The sequence below is a fragment of the Ictalurus furcatus genome, chromosome 3 (genome assembly GCF_023375685.1).
Source record: "Ictalurus furcatus strain D&B chromosome 3, Billie_1.0, whole genome shotgun sequence".
Classification (NCBI taxonomy): Eukaryota; Metazoa; Chordata; class Actinopteri; order Siluriformes; family Ictaluridae; genus Ictalurus; species Ictalurus furcatus.
In genome coordinates, this window is record NC_071257.1 from 32251181 (window position 1) to 32273812 (window position 22632).

At 43.9% G+C, this 22632-nt stretch overlaps 1 protein-coding gene across 2 annotated transcripts in view; it reads right to left on the bottom strand.

Moving 5' to 3' along the window:
• znf827 (zinc finger protein 827) overlaps positions 1–19036 on the bottom strand; it is a 108041-nt gene extending 89005 nt beyond the window's left edge. For both annotated transcript variants that reach the window (XM_053622081.1, XM_053622080.1), the window contains exon 1: positions 18647–19036. In XM_053622081.1, the coding sequence (XP_053478056.1) occupies positions 18647–18689 (43 nt within the window). In that variant the 5' untranslated portion in view covers positions 18690–19036. The remainder of the gene's footprint in view (positions 1–18646) is intronic.
• Positions 19037–22632: the final 3596 nt, after the last annotated feature.

Here is a 22632-nt window from a genome sequence, read left to right on the forward strand (position 1 = left end):
TTCAGCTCTGTGGTTGCGGACAGATTTATTTAACTTCGGAAATTTTTCACCTGCACCTTCTTATGAACATAAATCTTAAATAAGTCTTCCAACATCCCCCTTTTCTCATTTGTCTGGTACTTATTTAATTCGCTGGTCTCTGAACAATTAGAAGGAAGGGAAAAAAAAATAAAAAATGTGTGTCAGTGTCAGAAACAGACCCGTCAGGAATGCACCTTTCTTATTTATCCTTTCTTATTTGTTCTCCCTAATGCACTAATCTTCAATCCATCACATAATTGACGAACATAAACCAAGAAGGGCAGCAGGCTATCACAGTTCATAAAAATAAAAAATAAAAAACATAAAAATAGAGCAGCAGTTTGTTTTTCTTGTGAAATGTGTCGCTCAGTATGAAATATCTGCCTACTTACAAAACATGATCTCTTCTGGTTTTGTTTCTCTTCACTTTCAGAACACCTACAGTTCTGTACAAAGGTCCAAGGCACCCTAATCTTTTGAGGAAGTTGGAAGTAAAAAAAAAAATAAATAAATACAAGTATGTCTTATATTCAGAGCTCCATTTAAGAGGGAGATCTCCTCTTGTAAACTGACTCCTTCTTTAATGTTTGAATAACATCATATAAAAGATATTACTTCTGTCCTAATTGGAGATTTGCACACGATTTAGGATTCCTTTCAATCGAACCTATAAAATTAGGAACAATCCCTACAGATGATTGATTGAGGAGAAATCAGGGTTGCCAGATTGGATTAAAACAACAAATAAGGCGGCACTGATTGATACCACAGTGCTGCTTTCAGGTATTGCTCTGAAACCAGCGTGCGTTACCATGTGACCCTGTTGTCTCGCTAACAAACAAATGCCACGGAATGTCAGCGATTTGACTGTTTTCCACGATCGGTACGAAGCAGACTGCAAACCGGGTCGTGAGGAGGAACTACAGCGTCTTCATTCGATAAAAGTAACCCGATAAAACATCCGAGGAGTGTCCTCAGCAGGAGGAGCTCATTGCTAGCAGCACACGATAACTAGACAGGAAATAAAACCTCCTAGATAACGATGAGTAACGTGAGTAACGAGAACAATCTTACCCAGTATGTTATTGTTGTTGACGATCAGCTACTAGCGGTCATTCACAACGTGGAATTACGCCATAATTGATATAATAAAACCTACTTTACTTCCGAAGTGGAACCAAACCTGCAGCAAGCCCTACTCGATGCAAGATAGCTAAGGTAGCTAGCTAATGCACGTAGCTTAAATGCACTAAATCGACGCACTTTATCGCAAGGACTTTATTTCCTCACAAACGCGAGTACATATCGCACAATTCTGCCTTTTTTCCCCCCCTTGCAATTGAGACTTTACCCGCTTGACATTTAGTGAGTTACAAAGAACGCGTCAGTCATTCTCTATAAATAGGCAATACACAGTAAGATCGACACGCTAGCGTGCGCTCGTTACCTCACGTTAGTCGCGTTTCAGGTACTGCGTCTTAAAGCGGACGTTTAAATGGTGGGTAAAAGTGTCCGAATCGTGAGACGTTAACTCGTAATTGTGAGAAAGTCAGAATCGTGCGATATGAACTCGCATCGGTGAGACGGAATGCCAGAATCGCGAGATGTGAACGCAACATCGCAAGGAGAAAAAAAAAAATAAAAAAGTCAGAACGGTGAGAAATAACGTCGCCGTTACCTTTGGGAATTTTTTCCTACGTGGCAGAAATGGGCTTCTGTAGAAGAAACTTTGATCGGCTAAAACTAAAGTCTTCTTTCCTGCTTACTCGACCTCGTGAGCAAAACTGCATCCGGGTCACATTTTAAAGTGTTTTAGTGTAGTAGTTAATGTAAGAAATGCTAACAGGCTCGTGCCAGACCGATTTCCCCTGATCACGATTCTCCGCTTTAAAATATCGCGATAAACATTTGAATCGTCCAGGACGAGAAGACGACGGAAAACAACGAGCGTTTACGCCATTTTAGTTTTAAGAATGCCGAGTGTATAATAATAATAATAATAATAATAATATTATCAGATGTGCAGTTGTGAACGGCGTGACTCGTGAAACCTCAGATGGATTTGTTTGTGATTCTGCAGTGATATACAGTAAAAGGTCAAATAAAGAAATATACATAAAACAGAACATTTATGATATAATCTTTTTACAAATCTGTTGCAGGACATCTTCACTTGAAGCTTCTGGAAGTGTCGAGCAGCGTGTTTAATCGCTTTCTGATGATCAGCACCATTAACACCATTTTGTAAAGCGTTACACTTGACACTTCCTTGGTACGCTGGTTTAATGTTTTTTGGGTCAAAATCTTTACTCTGGGGTTGTTGTTTTTTTTTTTTTCCCTCTTTCAAAAGTATTTCAAAATATATTATTTATATTAAAAGATCAATATATATTTAAAAAAATGTCTAATATTAGCGGAGTTGGACATCCTGTACACTGATGGATTTTATTTCACATTAACGAACTCGAAACCTCCTCCATTTTTTCCCCTGAGGGACACTGAGGGACTCGAAAGCATCTGAGATTGGGGGAAGGGGACGGGGTTTTTCCAGGAAGCGTCAGTTAATTTTAGTTCAAAACACCTGCGTAGATCATTCCAGATTCACGTGGTGATTTGCTTCTCTCTCCGTTTACTAGAGAGAAAAAGACGGCTCTTTCGGCAGATTTTTTTTTTTTTGCGGCGCTCCTATGCGAAATGCGTCAAAGTTGTCAGGGCTGGTAATATAATATAATATAATATCTCACACCTCCAGGGTCGGGGGTTCGATTCCCACCGCGGCCCTGTGTGTGCGGAGTTTGCATGTTCTCCCCGTGCTGCCTGGGTTTCCTCCGGGTGCTCCGGTTTCCTCCCCCAGTCCAAAGACATGCATGGTAGGCTGATTGGCGTGCCTAAAGTGTCCGTAGTGTATGAGTAGGTGTGTGAGTGTGTATGTGATGGTGCCCTGCGATGGACTGGCGTCCTGTCCGGGGTGTACCCCGCCTCGTGCCCGATGCTCCCTGGGATAGGCTCCAGATTTCCCCGTGACCGTTAAGGATAAGCGGTATAGAAGATGGATGGATGGATGGATAATATAATCGGTGATACACATCACTAGATATCGCGATAACGATAGTATCGTAGTTCTACTTCATGTGTGAAAGGAATGAGGATTAGCAAAGTGGCTGCACTATGATAATAATCAGACATCTACACCTAGTGCTGTAAAAAAGGTCCGCAAGCTGCAATTTTATCACATCCCGAACACATCCCGAACACATCGGCACGCCGAAAAGCCAAATCCACGTTTTTCATGTTTGTATAGTAAAATCTCGCGACGTTATAAACAGAAAGGTGTGGGAAAAGAATCCGATCTGGCCGAGCATCACTAGGACACTCGGTTTTTATTAAACCACGCGCGCTGCTTTGCGTGTCGCGTCGCTCTGCGGATCAGTAGCGATGTTTCCGTCCAAGTTGCGGATTTAACCGTATTGGAACATCGCATAAAACATCGCGAAACCGCCACAAAGTATCGATACAAATGGAAGTTGCTGCAACCGGGGAATCCACTGTGGCGCTTTTCTTTTTCTAATGTAATAAATTTGCGCTTCAGAGCGCGCGTCACGAGCCTCGTGTTATCTTGCGAGCGGAGGCGGAGGCCTGATATTTGGGAAGGGGATGGTGTGAGACAGCTCTGGGGGGGTAATCGTACCAAATCATTTCGATCACAGACTTTGGCTCAGGCATTTCAGAATGACAGAAACTACGTTAGTCCAGTTATGCTGACCCTCCGCGTCCACGATCGCCATCGTGCTGCATAAACTGGCCAGGTTTACTTTTCTGAGCCAATTATCCAAGTTCAGGCAAAGTCACCTGACTTTTTTTTAATTTAAATTTTGATGCGCATCGAGGAATTTATTCGGTAAACGTGTCTCCATCGTAGTTTATGCGCATGTCTTATTGGATAAAAAAGAAATTATCCTCCTCAATTGAGTCCATATGGTTTTTTTTATTCGCATTTTGCAGATTTTATTCGCATCTGGGGTTTATTTTATTGTATTTTTTTTTTTTATCCGATATCCCAAAATTCGCATAACAATACGTGGATGGAAACACAGCTAGCGTAGCTGTTTAAGCTAGCTGGATGACAGAAGGACGTCTGCACGCAAATTGCAATCTTAACAGATTATAAACGGGGACAAAATCCAGCACGTAAAAACGAAAGCGTTGTGGAAAACGCCGCTGTCCCCACCCCCAGACACTTCGTGAGCTTTTTATGTTGCCAGGGAGACACATCTGTCAATCATGATGTGGTATGACCCTCCCACAAAGACGCTTTTAGCTGTAATTCATATGGAATATTAGTCTTGAATTTGTAAATGCTTATTTAATGAGATCTGTAGCATCCCAAATGATCTTGAACACTTAAAATCGTGTTGCGAGCGGTGTTAATCCCGCCCCGTCCTTGCAGAACAAGACTAGAAGAATGCCAGACTCGTGTATCAAGGGCACGGTAATACAGAAATGCCAAGAAGTCGTCTGCGTATCTACAGGAAGGACGTGGCCCATCTTGGTTTTTTGGGGGTTTTTTTTATTTGCAGGTTCGGTTTTAAGGTCGTAAATTAAACTCGATGGCGACGATGGCTCTCTCGGACATGACTCCACATCATCCTCGCTTTTTGTAAGGCAGCCAAACGCCTCGGCTCTTGCCGCTTGATATATCGCCTCCCTTGAAACGTGCCGGCGCTCCGGGTCTGTTTTCACCGCTGGCACTTTTAATCTTCTCGGTCATAAACGGACGGGAAAAAAGGGCTCGGAGCCGAGCTGCTAACGCGCTAGTTGAACTCATTAACGTGCCTCCGCTTCGCCGGGTTGGACGGTGGAGACTTTCGGCACTTGCGCATGAGATCTGACACGAGATTAGGTTTTGCTGGGGAAATCCCCCACGGTTGAAAAATGAACCTCCCAGATTAGCGACAAACAAAACAAAAAACAACAAGCAGCACAATCCTGTGACGCGTAATACGGTGTGTCGTGTAATGTACGGCAACGTAATGACAAAATGCCTTTTTTTTTTTTTCCCCCAAAATCGCTCGTATCCAATGACAGAACCAAGAACGTACAAAAGTCTCACACACTTGCACTCTCCAAAAGAGCTTATATTCACCGAGTATCTTTTCTTCGCTGAGAAGCAGGACAAAAGAAGTGCACTATATGGTGAAGAATGAAATATATACAGTATTTAGACACAGCTCTGGTCTTCTTCATCATTTTGCAGCACTTCCCTGTACTTCACCCGTGTTTTGTGTATTGTTGACATAACGCTAGACGTGAACTGTAGCGTTTGGGACGGAGCCGAGTTCTTCCACGATCCTCCAAAACGCAGCTCTTAACTGTCTCCAAGGGTTTCTTTCACACTAGTAGACTTAAGAGCGCTGGATGGATTGGCGTTTATGGGGGGGGGGGGGGGGGGGGGTTGTGGGGGGTTTGTGGCATCCGTATCGGTGCAGTTACTTCTGATCGCCTCGTTTTATTAATTCATTCATCGACCCGAATACAAATGAAATGATTCGTAAAATCATTCGCAGGAGTGTGTACACGAGGAACGCGCAGAAAAAAGCGAAGAAAATCGAGCTGTATGGAATTGTTGCGACCAAAAATGCTCGCCTTTGTTGCGATTTTATTTTATTTTTTTTAATGTGCGATGCAACTTGCAGAGTGTTTTTGTGCTTTTTTTTTTTTTGGCGGAAAACTACCTGAATGGGCGAAATCGCAATCGCACGGAATTGTTTTTTTGTTGGTAAATGAGACCTTTCGGCCGTACTCGTGTTCGACGGACGTGAACGAAAGACGGCACGGGCTGAATGCGTGTTGCGATGACGTCACGCGATGCGTCTCGGCCCCGATCTGCGGTAAACGTTTAAAAAAAATAGCAAAGCTCCCCCGAATATTGCCGGAGTTTCCTCGATTCTGCTGGAGTCCTGGAGGGACTGGAAAAACACACAACTTTGCTAAATGACCGAGAACGGATGTCTCTTTGTGCTCCGTGTTGAAATATGTCCGCGTTTACGTGTCGTGAATCTACGGCACTCCTGACGCACACAGACTAAAAATAGATAAATAATAAAATGGTGAAAATTGAAAATTAACATGCGCATAAGGAAAGCTGTTGTTCCCCCCGGAGAGAAAGGACAGGGTGTAATACCGTCACGTGCACGACGCCTACTTTCTACTTCTCTTTAAGGAAAAAAACACCTTGTTCGAACGAAAAATTAGCGCGTGGTCAAGCAATAATTTTCATTGTTCATGCAATTTTTGTAGCATATATATATTTTTGTACATATTGTCTTTATGCGTCATAAATCTACAGTGCCTTTGCAAAAAGATAAAATAAAATAACCAATGGGACCTTAACAACAACAATAACAAAAAAAAACCTAAAGAAACGATCACATGACCAAGAGAATTTGTTTGAAAAAAAAAAAACAAAGAAAAAAAAAAAGATTTTCTGAAAGAACAGGATCCCACTTTCTTGTTTTCTATAAAAAGAATTCTGTGAAAACATTAATGTATTTATTTTTCTTAAAGAAAAGGACGTGGTATAACATTCTTTTTAGGTAATTATCACGTGTGCGCCACTTTCCAGACCTTTTTTTTTTTTTTTTAAATCTCACGAAAAAAAAAAAATTACCGTGTGCCCAAGTGATAATCTGTCTTCAAGTGATTTTATAAAAATATACACACACACACACACACACACACATATATATATATATATATATATATATAGCATAGGTCCCTTTAGGGACTCCGCATAAATGGGATAAATAAGGGATATATAAAGGGATAAATAAGTATTTTCTCTGTATAAATAAGTAGTTTCTTATTAATGGAGACTACAAAGCTTTTCACTCTAAGGCATCTGCTAAATGCTATAAACATCAAAAAAAAAAAAAAAAAAATGCTGGAGACAAAGAATAAAAGAAAAGCATATTATGAGCCCTGTAGCCATTTAAATACTTGCACAGAATGATGGATGTGTTGGAAGCCTTTTTACCTCCTGTACATCACTGTGTATTCACCGGGAGCCGTAAACTACAGAGCGATCCTGCAGACTGATTAAGCTGGCTGTGATATAAAGCCAAGCGAATTCATATATAGAGCGTACGCACTGATATGACTTTCCCGCCGGAACACGCCCACCTCGGCCGGACCGAGTGGGGCTTAATGGCTGGTTTTAATAGGGGAAGCTGCGAAAACTCTAGTATAACTAACGATTATCAGCTTAAATTAAAGGCAGGTGGACTCGACAGTGACCCTTACAACTTGCCCAAGAACCCGCGGTCCATGGACATCGGCATGTGGTGTGAAATCGGATTTCCCCACATTTATATGTACCTGATTTCGACGCTGGGGAAATACACTAAGCAAAGCTTGAAGGCGTACAAAAGCCTTGACGCTTGGTCCTACTTCAAGGCGGGATTTGTTGGAGAAATTAAAGTACACCAATAAACATTCTGGTTGTATGTGGACAGGTATGTACAAATATTGATATTTTAATATAATTTTATCCGGTAAACCGTAAGCTAGCTAGTCCTAGTCTGTCTGTAGCGAACACTGCTTCTACTTACTAGCGTTATATATCTGTGAAGGTAAAACAGACAGAGAATGAATGAGCCCCTGTTATTCATCAATGGAAATACGCAGCATTTAAAAAGAAATATGTAGAAAATTATTCATCATTGTACAACACGAATACCACGTGCCAAAAGCGCTTACACTTACACCGCTCCACTTAGTAAAAAAAAAAAGGACGGAATGGTTTTTTTGGCTCTTTGTAAAAAGATGAAATAGCTCTGAATCCTTGTTGAATCTGTACGCGCAGTCGATCGCACGACGGCTTTCCCCCCCCCCCCATTTTAGACGCGAAAGTTAAAGTCTGGAATCACTAACGACTCGTTTCAGCTGTTCAGAATCGCTTCCTTCTTTTGGGTGTCGACGACTCCGTTTTTGCGTTCACAAACGGCTCTGACGCACACTACATGAGAGGTCATATATGAAAACGCATAATAGGTTAATAATATTAATATTGATAGAAGAGCGAAGAGATGAAGAAGGGGGAAAACCAGGAAAAAGGACCCTACCAGGAGAAACTTCATTTGGATGCCAAGCAACGATGTTTATAGAAAATAGCGGCGATTATCAACGTCGATCCGTACGAGTTAGCAGCAGTATTTTTAGTCACGTGACTCGAAACGGACAAGACGGTGGACGATGATGGACTGCACCGGTTATGCCTGCTGTTCAGTTTGATAGCGTCGATAAATATTAACGTCGCTTCGGACAACCTTCAGGATGCGTTTTTTCCGACTCGCCGCATCGTTTAAAAAAAGGCGGAAAGTAAATAAACGCCGGAGGCTGAACCTTCTTACGTCGTTACGCGTGTGTGGTATCGGCACGTAAGCGTTTTCAGATGTTTCGTTGTGGACGAGGAACGTTTGAATACGCTGGTGTAGAGAAAGAACTTTTTTTTAAAACGCTCGATTTTATTTATTTATTTATTTATTTAAAAGTGAACGCAGCCTAAATATCAGCACGCTTAGGCCCTGTTCACACCCGGGATCATGGGAGATCGTAAGTGGACGGCACTAAGTACATCGTGCTCGGATCGCTCGAGGAAGATGTTAACAGCGGGTGAGGACAGGGCCTTGGAACGCTGTTTGTCAAATCAAACTAGTCAGTCCCTCTAGAATTTTGCAACTTTGCAATTTTAGAAATGGAGCCAGCGGCGCGATATTCCGAGGAGCTCGCGATTTTTCAAAACGACCGAGACGTGTCATGTGACATCATCACGATGCGCATTCAACCAAAGCCTTCTTGGATTCACGTGTGTCGAACGCGAGTATAACTAAAAGGTCTCATTTACCAACAAGCATCACTGTGAAACAGCGCGCGAAACAATCTCGTGCGACTGCGATTTTGCCAATTCGTGTAGTTTTCCACAATAAAAGCATAAAACGCTCAAAAAAACAAAAAAAAAAAGCCGCGGCAAAAACGAACGTTTTTGGCTGCAACAATCACAAAAAACTCTGGGAATATCTATAAAAAAAAAAAAAAAAAACCAACAACAATTAAGACAAACTACACTTTCAGAAAGTGGTGTACACACACACCCAACCTCCGCGGGTTAAGTTACGCCTGTGCTACCGACACCTTGTCTTCCATGTTGGTTTTTCTCACCCAAGCTGCAACCAAATTGGCCAGGTGATATAGAAAAATAAATAAATAAATAAATAAATAAGTAAAATAAAAAAGGGCCTGTCACTCAACATGTCCATGTTGTTTTGGACGTGAACGACACGACGCTGACGCCGGTGCTTTTTCAAACCAGCTGCTTGACATAGTATTACATGTACTGGTGGTTGAGGGGGGGAAAAAAAAAAAACTAGTGTTTTTTTTCACTACAAGTGACAAGCAAACCTCACCACCTGCAGGCCATTTCAAAGTGTTAAAAGGGGAGGAAAAGAAAATGGGGGGGGGGGAAAAAAACCAACAAAAAAAAAACCACCTCTAGGCCACATTGCTGTAAATCCATTAAGCTGTCCAGGTTGGACAGGAAGCACACGCTGTCACAGAGGAACAATCCTGAAGTAATAGCACTCACTCTCTCTCGCTCTCTCTCACTCGCTCTCTCTCCAGCATTCTCTTAATTCTCCTCCTCTCCTCTAAGACGTCCACAGACGTGCTCACTAATAAATCATGTCCCATGTCTTTCTTGGCCGGATGGGGTCATTGGTTAGCGTTAGCGGGCCGTTAAAGGCCATACCACAGGGGCTGGACGTGCCTGTGTGGTACAACAACAGAGGAAAGCACCTCCAGGCCCTCCAGCTCTCTGCTCTCGCCTTCTCTTTCTCTCTCTCGCTCTCTTCCTGTGTTCTTTATGAAGCCGTGCCAGCAGAAGCCCTGCGAGACGGTTATGACTCCGTCCGGAGCCGTCGCTCGCCAAAGGGCTGCGACTTGCCGACATGCGGAAAATCGTTCCCCCGTTCGGGTACTAGGCTAGGCTTTGGTGGTCTGTGTGTGTGTGTGCGTGTGTGTGTGTGTGTGTGTGCGTGTGCATGCAGCTTGTTTTTTGTTCCGTGTCAAACGCCAGGCTGTTGCGTTACATCCTGAGATAATGTGACTCGGAGGCCGTGCTGACTCGGCTGGGCGCTTTGACGGCGAGGTGGGTGGGTGGACGACTCCCGCGAAATCTCTTGTTTTCAAAGCGGCAGACTTCGAGTTATTTAAGGCGTTTTCGTCTGTCAAGTGGTTTCTATAATGCGTCGTCTATACGACCTCGCCGCTTCCTGTCTTTCAGCCGCGAAATGTTCAACAAACCGTGCTCCGAGCCTAAAATAATCTCAAGGCCCCGACTTACACAAACATGGAAAACTGCTCTGCTGTAAGCGAGAGAAACGAGAACAGATGTGAGGCGGCCGAGGGGCCCGGCGCGCGCCGATCGTCCGGGAGCGTGTACCGTGCGGCGAGACGGTGACGCTACGGGGTTCCGAGCTCCGGAACGCTCGCACTCTTCTGCATCGTCATGTATCCGAGCAGCACATCCGCGAATGACCTGAACGATCGTATCCTATAATAACTTCTGAAGCTTTCTCTGAGGAGACTTTTAGTCCACGGTCATGGAAGGAGTCTCCAGTGTCGGTGCTTTGTAAAAAATCGGTGGTGAAGCTCTAAGTTCTCCGTCATCGCCGATCGATCGTATTAACTTCGAGAGAGAGAAGAAGAAGAAGGGGATGACGCTGGTGAGGGAAAGACCGTTTACAGCTGCTACAATGCAAGCGATAACAGGAGCGAACGTCTTTCACTGACGTTCCACGACGTATAATATATAACTATAAACGGATAAAAAGTAACCCGTTCTTCAAAAAATAAAAAAATGCCAATGTATGAGAGGAACGAAACACGTCGCGACGTGACCTTATTGGGAAAATAATCGATTTTGCGGTGGTCGCGGCAACGCCCCTGGTTGTTCTCCTTTAAACAAACAAATAAATAAATAAATCCTTCCTTACAATTTTTATTTTTTACTAAAAATTTACTAAAACTTTTACCTACATGGGTGTAATTAAACGTCTACTTTCACTATGAGGACGTCAAGTTTTCAGTAGTGTTCCTTAAGAAGTGGTACGGTCCGATGTAGGGGTGCATCTCTCTGATACAATAAATAAATAAATAAATAAATGAATGAATGAATAAATAAATAAATAAATAAATAAATAAAGCAGTGTTGCTATGCCCCTCCTCAACCGTGTATCTGAACTTTATTGAGGGGTTCGAGTCTTGATTAAGGTCTTCAGTCCACTCTCCGCCGCCGCCAAACCCCTCAAATCGTTTGTTAGTCCCTTGAAGCAAACCGAATGCTGGGTCATTTTGTTTTGGCGTTGTATGTAGTCGGTATTCGTGCGTCCTGATGAGCCCCCCCCCCCCTCCTCCGCCGTTCGGCTCGCCTCTCTCTTTAATTACAAGTCAGAGTGGAGCCTTTAAGACTATACCTGTGATGAAAGCCAGGCGGTCCAGCGCGCCAGATTAATCTAAACGTTCTGGTTGGCTGTGCGCGGTGCGGCTCGAGCTCTCCTGTGTGCGAGCGCCCGTTCGGTGAGAGCGTCCGCCGCCCCTTTTCGCATTTGCCCTTTAATTCTTTTCTAAGTGAAAGCCTGTGTATCATTATTCGCTTGAGCTGAACCGGGAGAGAGAGAGACATGCTGACAGACAGAGACCGACAGAGAGAGAGAGAGAGAGAGAGAGAGAGAGAGAGAGAGAGAGAGAGAGAGATCAATTCGGTGGAGGGAATGGAGGGATAAAAGGAGGAGGTAGTGGTGGTGGTGGAGGAGGAGGAGGGGGTTTCTTGGCAGATATTCCCAACAAATCGGATGCCAAGAGCGAAATGGAAACCTCCCCTCATTTTCCTCTCCTCTTAATCCAATGTTTTCGAGCCCTACCCAAGCCAAGGTCATTATAATCATAGAGGAGTGGAAGAGCGCCAGTGACCCACCATTACAGTAAGGTACCGCGCTACTCACTCACTCACTCACTCACACACACACACACACTCGTTCCACTCTGCCGTCAGTTCGGTAATAATACAGCATCCCTGTAACGCTCCGCCGGTTCCTCCATTTGCAAAATGCAGATGCCCTCGAAGCTCATGAGGGCGCAGGAGAAGGGTAGCGCTCTCCCCATAGGGAGACATTTTAGCTGATGGCAAAGGTCAGGGTGTAAGAATGATACAGGCTGCGGTTTTCCACAAAATGGAGGCCTTCAACTGAGACAAAGAACAGTAGAGAGAGAGAGAGAGAGAGAGAGAGAGAGAGACAGGGAGTGAGTGAGAAGAAGAAGAAGAAGAAAAAAAAAAAGTAGTAACCTCATTCAACCTCTGTGGCTCGGCGCAGAGCTTTCAGAAATATCTTAATAAACGCTAAACATTGAAGACTCTTCGTTTACTTCTGAAGCGCAGTGAACTTTGACCTCTCCACCTGATCAACGGGAATGAATTATCCGACATTAATACGCGCCGAGGTTACGAAAGCCGGCCGGTTCCCGTCCCGGCGGGATTCGACGCGGCCCTTGAGCTAAAGGTTTTATAGTTTTATAGTGACCTCACCTTGGCCTCGGTGCCCTCTTGCACACTTTCCACATGGCACGGAGTTGAACATGTGCGTGCTCTCGTTTACCAAGGTTGAAAAAAAACAACAACAATAATAAAAAAAAAAAACACACACACACACACACACACACACACACACAGAGGAGCGAGGGAGGGCTTTATGAAACCAACTTTGGATTTAGAGGAGAAGATTTAGAATAGGATTTACCCGAGAGAGAGAGAGAGAGAGAGAGAGAGAGAGAGAGAGAGTTCAACGTGATGCTCGCTCTACCATTTAACGAGCTGTAAAGCTTCTGGGAGAAATTTTGGAGCTTGCATCGGGATGGACAATATGGGCAAAAACATCGTATCACGATACTTATTTTTAACGATAGATACCATTAAGCATACTATGTAAGTTTGCATCCTGTTCCTCAATCCTGTGAAAAACAACAATCGTTTATTTAACGTTCGCTAGAGGTGAGGCGATATGACAAGAATGTCATATCACGATACGTTCCACGATACATACTGTGTATCGCACAGTCCGTACAGGATTTCGTGGAGGTTTTTTTCTGTCATCGTTGCGTCCAAAAATGTCGATTTTGCTGCGGCTTTTTTTTTTTCTTCTCGAAATTTGCAACTTGCGGAGTTTTTCGCGCTTTCTTTCGCGGAAAACTACTCGACTTGGCGAAATCGCACGGAATCGTCGCGCACTGTCTTTCTCGGCGACGTTTGTTGGTAAACGAGACGTTTTAGCCGTGCTCGCGTTCGCCGCACGTGAATCTTGATGACGTCACATGACGCCTCTCGGCCCGAACCTGCGGGGAAATCGGCGGCGACTTTGAAGGAAAAAAAAATCGCAAGTGCCTCCGGATATCACGGCGTTTGCTTGCGTTGGCGTTCATGTCTGCGATCGCACAGTCGGGAGATCCTGGAGGGACCGGCACATACGAACGCGGCACGGTATCTCGGCTAGGTCTTCCGACAAACTGGGCAGTAAAACAGCAGCGTTGCTTTATTACGTCCGCGTCGATTCTTTTATTTAAAGTCTAATCGCTTCGATTATTAACGAACAAACAGGGAAAATAAAAACGCTGTAAAATACATTTCTTACAATTCACTTGCTCAACATTTCAGCAATTTTTTTAAATCCGGTACAAATTTGGAGCTCGTCACTGTCATGAAAAGATTCATTTATTTATTTATTTATTTACTCTCTAAAGAGATATCGCGCTACCCACAACGCATGCGTCCTATCATCATAGCGCTCGGCCCTAACGTCAAATACGTCTTTAGAAAGGACGAATAAACGATAAGTAAATGATAAAGTTGCTCATGTTCCTCCCAAAACGTTCTGAAAACGTACATCGTGATTGTACCGCAATATTAATATCTCGTCATATCACTCCAACACCTCCGCTCTACTTTACTGGTTATCGCTCGTGGCCTGTTCTTATCCTCTCCTCCTTGAGAAACGCTCCGAGTAAATAAACCTCCAGGGTTTCCGACTGCGAGTTTATACACGAGTCATTTGCGCTGGAAGACGCTCGAGAGGACGCCGAGGAAGATTATTTGTTAAAAAGTCGGATCGCGATCCGTGACGGATGAATAAACGCTCTCTGAAGCCCGGAACCGATTCCTGTGCGGATATCGAACGGGAGCGCCACGTACCGATCAGAGCTTTACGTCCGAGATGTTCTCCGGGCAGGACGGTTCCCGATGCTTTAACGAGTAACTCCGCCAGCCAGCCGGTACTCTATCTCTACCGCGTCATCACGTCTCTGGCTGCTGTGATGTCATCACGGATGGATCGAGCGTAGCAAGACGTTCTCTCGTCCACGCTCGGAACGAAACGTACCAGACCGTCCTCCGACGCGTCGATGACGTCGGACCTTCCGCGTGGACCGAGAATCGAACGTATCGTTTTAAAAACGCAGGCACTCGATGCACGCAATCGTTCGTCTGGTAAATGCTTTTAAAGTAAACGTAAAAAGGAGCGTCCGCGCCCCTTAAGGCGCGGTCGTCTGTAGTACCTTTCATTATGTTTAAACATACACTACAAGACACAGACTATAAAAAGGTACAAACGGTACCGAGGCAGTGACCAGGAAAAGTGCAGTATTATTGGGTTGTGCAAGAGTCAAACCAAAATGAAAGGAAGGGGGAGGGGCTGTGTTAGCGAGCGTGTTCATGCCGCCGCTGATTTAAATCTAAAGCAGCGATGCTTACGAAACAGCCTCTCTAAGATTGTGCGATGGCGGAAATGAACGCAAAAATCAAGCACACGCCGCGATATTTCTCAAGTGTACCGCAGGTTTGGGCCGAGACGGGTCATGTGACGTCGTCACAACGATCACACGATCGGCCTCTTCAGGTCACGTGTGTCGAACGCGAGGTCTCTTATCGACGAACGTCACTGCGAAACAACTGCGTGCGATTCCGGTTTCGCCGATTCGAGTAGTTTTCTGGAATTTTTTTTTTTTTTATGAAAAAAAGACAAAAACCTCCACGAAATCCTGTAGGCACCGACAAAACTCCATAAACGGAGGTGCGTGATAAATTAACGACTAAACTGTCGAACGTGGCGTGTGCTAAATCCTCCAGTAACGCAGCTCACACACACACACACACAACTTTCAATTTAGTCCCTTTACAAATCGGCATTTCAGATTCATGTGTGGATTTCCTCATACGCTGTCTCGGTTGTGGAATAAAAACCGAGACTGTTTTTATTTATTTGTTGTTGCGTGTTTCTGAATGATCATTTCTACCTCTGTTCTATGAAATCTACCGAAACGAGCCAAACTCAGAACTCCGCTTTGTGTAGCTCGAAGACGGTGTAGTTGTAGAAAGATAGAACAATTTGTTTTTTCCTGCTTTCTCCTTTAAGTGGTAAATCTGTCACGATGACCCACACACACACACACACACACACACTCCAAGTCCTGATGTTTGCCGTTCTCTCACCAGTGTGTGTCAGGTCAGTCAGACGAGGACGTTAATGCTTTCTGACAGCTTGTCAATCACGTCAGCGGTGCTCTCTAGTTCACTGTGATGCCACTTCACAACTTCATAGCATTACTATTGTCTAAATCAGGTTCACGTCACATTTCCGATAACGTCACTCGTGCTGCTCTTTAGAAAGCACAGTTACATTTATGATGAGGTCAGAAGGTCCTTCATGAATCACCGAATCGTGCAGTTATAGAAAAATAATCAATGCTGGTGTGGTGTGAATGTGAAGCGGAGTTGTTGTTGTTGTTGTCGTCGCCTCCGCCCCCATTAACAGCACACCCTGAAGTGTTTAATTCCTCTTATACCACAGCAATTACAATGTTTTCTACTAAGATCTTTAAGGTGGGTTCATCAGGTCAATGACTACTTGGGCTCACTCCGCCGATTCATGTTCACTAAAGCTCCGCCCCTTAGGATCTACAGTGGCTTGTAGTGTGTATAAAATGACTGACAGGAGGCCCACCTAAACACAAACAAGCGTTTTGGACCGGAAGTCAGTTCTCCCCAAACAGCGACTTTAGAAACGTTCGCTACGGTCACGGCTTAAAGGTGCATTAGTCAGGATTTGTAAAAAAAAATAGTTCTCGAACGTACGTTTGCCTCACACCTCCGGGGCTGGGGGTTCGAATCCCGCCTCCGCTCTGTGTGCACGGACTCTGCATGCTCTCCCTGTGGATCGAGGGTTTCTCCGGGTACTCCGGTTTCCTCCCCCAGTCCAAAAGACGTTCTCTGTAGGCCGTAGGCATTCGCGAATTGCCCGTAGTGTGTTAGTATGCGTGCGATTGGGCCCTGCGATGGGATGGCGCCCGGTCCGTGGTGTCCCCCGCCTTGTACCCAGAGCTCCCTGGGATAGGCTTCAGTCTCCCCTGTGTAGGATAAGCGGTACGGAAAATGGATAAACGGAGGTCTCGAACGGTTGAACGAGTAGAACTGAATAAGATTTGAATGTTGTTCTTATTTAACTGACCCGGCCCCCGTTTCCACCAAAGTACACAAAGCTCCGCCCCAAAACTTCCATTAGCGTTACCATCAGCAAGGACTGTCATGATATCACTTTCAAGTGCACTCAGATAAAGACAACTTACAACTCATAACATGTAAACATGCAAAAATAACGATTTACGGAGGTCGTGAAAGGGAGTCGGGGGCGTGTCTATAAAACGACTGACAAGACGCCGATACAAATACAGACAAACGTTCTCACACTGGGATTTTTTTTACCGTTTCTACATAATCTCCCACATTAGTAAAATAATAATAAATATATATAAGGACTATTGCAGCTTTAGTCCATTGCTCTTGATCATGTTCTACACATCTCTCAGGTTATCTGTGCAAGCAAGAAATAAAAGTGTCAGCTGTTGCACTTTTAGAGAACGACACATGGTACTTTTTATCCGTTAAGTTACATGTCATGCTGTGGAACGCCTGCGAAACAAGTTAGTTCCTGTTGTCACTTACGTTATAGCAGCTATAAACAGTCCTTCCCTCACCAGCATGTTTTTTTTTCCTCAGCTTGTTGTGTTACTGACAAACCCCCGAAAGCACGAACCGCTCTGTCCTGAAGCGAGTGACACTGGAGACTCCTTCCCTCATCGTTAAACAAACGTCTCCTCCCAGCAGCAACCAATAAGGAACGAGATCCCTTAGATCACTTTCCGTGTCCGCCATACAAGCGACTTTTGCTGTTACTATAGAAACGATAACGCGTTTTCGATCAAGCGCATTAATATAAAGCGGGAACTACTCTCGGAGCCGCTGTTGGAGAAAATGAATCAATTTTCAGAGGTCACAGAGGTGTAACCAGGTTCTGAGAGTGCATCCATTTTTTAACACTACAACAAACAAAGCTTTATTAGTAGTTCATGCATAGACCACGTGCACTTTTCACTCTGGTACTGACACACACACACACAAAACCCACAAGTTTGAGAGCAACTTGAAAATAAATATAATACTATAAAAATAACACAGATTGGTTATCTTGTACAAGACAGACTAAAGAGTCTAGCAGCTGCACGCGCTCTCTAGCGGCCAGCGCGCGCCACTTTTCCTCCAATTCCTCAGCTGATAAATGCACAACACAAAATCTCAACATCCTTGGTTGGTCACTGGGGTCACAGGGTAACGATGCATGCATGCATGTACGCACGAGCACTCACGAGCATGAATGCACAATCCGTGAAGGAGAAAGAAATCCAGGTGCAAAATTGATTGCTTTGGTCGCGTGCAATAATGCAATAACGCAATGCAATAAAGAAGAAGAAGAAAAAAAAAAACTTTTTTTTTTTTTTGTCGAAATACAGCGCGAGGTGAAGCCAAAGTTGCGAAAAAGAAACCGAACAAAAAGTTGTGCATGTGTTTAAGAAGAGAAATGTTCGTGCTAACGTTAGATAGCGCTGTAGCTCAGGGAGCAGGAGGAGGAGGAGGAAGAGGAGGAAGAGGAGGAGGGACGAGGAGCTGGAAGCCCTGAGTGTGTGGCTCGTCTGATCCGACTGACCCTTGGGTTGCTTTTTTTTTTTTTTTTTTTTTTTTTAATCGCGGCTCCATTTCTCGTGCACCTTCTCTTTTTTCTTCTCCTTCTTTCCCCCCTTCTCTGTCTCTGTGGTGCGTGCGCGCAAGAAGACAACTCGCGTAGGGTTTAAATAAAAACACAAACGCCGTCGCGCGCCGCGCGTGCGTTAACGGAAAAGCGCGACACACACACACACACACACCACAGCGTTAACGTAACGGCCGCAACCTTTAGGCGGAACGGGACCTTTATGTGGCTGTTTAAAGGCAGCCGTTAGAGCTCAACAACATGGCTGCCCTAGCACAGACCTTAAACCAGGGGGAGTGAAATAAAGCTGCGCCGCTGCCTGGGGTGGTTCTTTTTTTTTTTTTTTTTTTTTTTTTTTTTTACCGCTTTCACCTCTTTATCCCCTCTTTAAAAAAGAAAGGAAGAAAAAACGAGACCGAGAGGGAAAAAAAAACAAGCGGACTCACGCGAAGGAAGGCGCTTCGGTTGCTCCTGTTTCCTCCTTGGCATTTTTTTAAAAAAAAACAAAAACAAAACAAAACAGACCCTTCTTCTTCTTGTTCTAATTGGTCTTCTTCGTCTCACATTCTTCTTCTTCTTCTTCTTCTTGGTCTCAGGCGCGAGAAGCGAAAAGGTCCTTCGCCATGGAAATGTGGCGCGGGCGCGAGCTCGATGGCGGGGGGACTCGCCGCGTGCACCTGGCCGTCTTCGCTTCGCTCCGAGAGTGTGTGTGTGTGTGTGTGTGTTGGGAGCGGTACAACAGGAGGAGGTGCTGTTGTTGTAGTCGCCGCGTCTTGGCTATGACCGCTCTCCTCTCCTCTCCTCTCTCTCTCTCTCTCTGAGAGTGTGTGTATGTGTGTGTCTCGAGCCCCTAACTAACACTAATGCAGGGATCAAAGGGCAGCAACAGCAGAGAGAGAGAGAGAGCGCGGGCGGGCGGCCAGGCGCGCGCACGCACGCGAAACGCGCGCTCACGCGTTAAACGCGAACGCGCGCGGCAAAGGAACAAGGTGGCCATGAACCTGACAGAGGGCACACTTTAATCACTGGCACGGAAAGAGAGGTTTTCTTTTTCTCTTTCCTTTGTATTTCTTCAACAACAACAACAACAACAACAAAAGTTTTTAATAACATGAAATGTAATACAACAGCAAAATAACGTCTTGAGGGATCATAAAAAATTGCACTTTTTAAAATTATTATTTAGTCCTGTCCCTGCTCTGAATAAGCTATAATCACATAAAAGATGTTTACCTATAGTCCACAAGACACAATAATAACTGAATTTACACAAATGAACCAGTTCAAAAGTTTACACACCCTTGATTCTTAATACTATGTGTCACCTGGATGATCATCGACTCTGTTTATGTTTTGTGAGAGTTCTTCACGAGTCCCTTGTTTGTCCCGAGCAGTTAAACTGCCCACTGTTCTTCAGAAAAATCCTCCAGGTCCTGCACATTCTTAACTTTTCCAGCATCTTCTGCATATTTGACCCCTTTCCAACATCGGCTATATGATTTTGAGACTGAGGGACTCGTACACGACTATTACAAAAGGTGCAAACGTTCACTGATGCTCAAGAAGGCAACACGATACATTAAGAGTGGGGGGGGGGGGGGTTAAACTTTTGAACAGGATGATCGGTGTAAATCGTTACACCGTAGACTTTATCTCAACTGTATGTGCAGTCATTTTAATGCCAATTATATTTTAAATGTATGTATAATATGTATATATATATATATATATATATATATATATATATATATATATATATATATATATATATATATTTTATTAAGATCGTTGCATTGAGCAATAGTCATAATCGGTGTAAATACTGTACATGTCATAAATATTGCTTTATTTTGTTTAGAAATTAAATTGCCATAGAATTATTATATTTCTATAATAGAAATGGAATTTTCTTTAATAATTTCTATACTTTACTGGACCTGAATTTTTATATATTTTTTTCTTTACAAAGACATTGTAAGAGTTTATTTATTTATTTATTTATTTTATATTTCAGATATTCTCTTTTATCCTTTTTTTTTTTTTTTTTTTTTACTCATGCATTTCTACTCAGGGACATTTTAATATAATTGATATTTAGACAAAGTCAAAATTGATCTCATGCGGTTTTCTTAATATTTTAGGCACGAAAGGGTTAACTTTCATATATCAATTCAGAAAAAAACATGTTTCGAAAGGGATCAAGCACTTTTTTATGCATTAAGGAAAAAATCACATCATGCAAAGGAATGTAGGAACCCCCCCCCCCCCCCCAAACACTGGAGTAATTACACAATGAGTTATACAATTACAACCAGGTTGTAACGCCATGGAAGGAAGGATAATAACTAGTATAAATAAATCGGAGTGAAACAATCCCGCAACACGAGACAAAAGGCTTTCTGTGTGTTTCCTTTTCGCGCCGGAGCCGGTTGGAGAGGAGCGAGCAGCCGGCTGCTCCCCACACGCGGCATGTCTCCATGCGTTGGCCGCTCTCGTTCTTTCACACCTCTCTGGTGTGAGCAGGCCGGCGCTGCCATGCTGCCATCCCCCTCACGCTGCCACCCGCACGTGATGCCCGCTGTTACCGTGGCAATTAGCGCAGGGCCCAAATTAGCCCACTTCGCCCCTGCACAGGTGACTGACACATTTGGTATGTACCTCATTAGAATATGGACACACACACACTGGCCTATTGTCCTTCTCCAACCAGTTGACTGGTGTTTGTGTGTGTGTGTGTGTGTGTGAGATGAAAGGGATGTACTCATTGTACAAATAAACATGATTTTGATATAGATTTGCTTCACCATCTCAAGACTGATATTGCAACTTGTGTATATCTGATGTTTATCCAAGAAATTGTGTGTGTGTGTGTGTGTGTGTGTGTATTCATGTTCATGTTTGTGTCTCTTGTTTTTGTTCAGACTTAGCCTGGTCTCCATGGCGAGGTCAGAGGCTGTGCTGTGACCCTGCCCATGCCGGGCAGCTGAGGTAATGCAATCGGCCAGATAGTCACCATGGCAACCACAGCGTGACCTCACACTCGGGGTCGACCTAAAGGTCATCGCACAGACATGATTTCGCCATGCAACGTTGTATCAACAGGACCTTGGCAATGACAAATGACTGCCAGTGGAGGATACCGTGCATTTCCATTTGATACTTCTCTCTCTCTCTCTCTCTCTCTCACACACACACACACACACACACACATCCTGTAGTATCATTTTACTATTCACCTCTAGACCTTTATTCGCGCATGTCACATTTGCATCTAAAAGCATTCATCTAGTTAGAACTCTAGAGCTTCACCTAGTTCGAGATCTCATGTTTCAGATCAAGTGTTGTGGTGTTTTTTTGTTTGTTTGTTTTTTATTATACGCCTTTAATACACCGACTGTACAAATAAGTATGTAAAGTAAAGATAAAAAAAAAACATTTGAAACATATTTTCCTCGTTACTTTCACTGATATTGACTCACGAGATCACTTTGAAAGTACAAACATGTTACCCTTAATTGTCAATGGTCTCCTCTTATATAGCGCTTTTTTTAACCTTAGCGGTTCTACAAAGAGCTTTACACTCTCTCATTCACCCATTCACACACACACTCGAACACCAATGGTAGCAGAGCTGCCATGCAAGGTACTAGCTTGCCACCGGGAACAACTTGGGGTTCAGTGTGTTGCCCAAGGACACTTCGGCACGTGGAGTCATGTGGGCCGGCCACCCTACGATTAGTGGACAACCCGCTCTACCACCCGAGCCACAACCGCCGGAATCTACTAAATCTAGATTATAGTAAATTATAAAATAAGTAAAATAATAATAAAAAGTAAATCGTGAAACGACTCGATTGGATTCCGTACGATGGAGTATTTCCTTTTGAAACAGGACGTCAGAGTGATGGCATGTTACACAACAGCCAATAGCGTTACAGATAGCGTAGCAAGCTAGGTAAATGTCATGAATAGAGAAGAAGGAGCCTTTTTTGGTCCACTGTGGAGGATTTCTCGCTGCCGCCTTTACCCACATCGTTTAGGACTAAATCCTGCGTGTTTTTGGAGTTTGAGCCGAAGAGATCGTCAGCAGCGTAGATGGTGTTCGAGAGACAGGAAGCATCTGACACATCCGAATCATAACCTTATATTATATTTTAAATATTACGATGCTTGATAAAAATATTCCTGCACTTACAGGAATAAGTAAGGGGGGGGGGGGTGGATAGCATTCAGGAAGATGCATAGAACTATGTTCGCTGTTTATGAGCTGCTACTGTAGAGCAAGACACACCCCCTCTCATGTCATCACAAGCCATCGACTCCATTTCCTAGAATACGCTACAAACTACAAACATGGCCGAAGACAACTACTTCTCATACACTCACATCAACACGTTCACCTTCTCAAGAGTTCTAATTAGAGACACCTGTT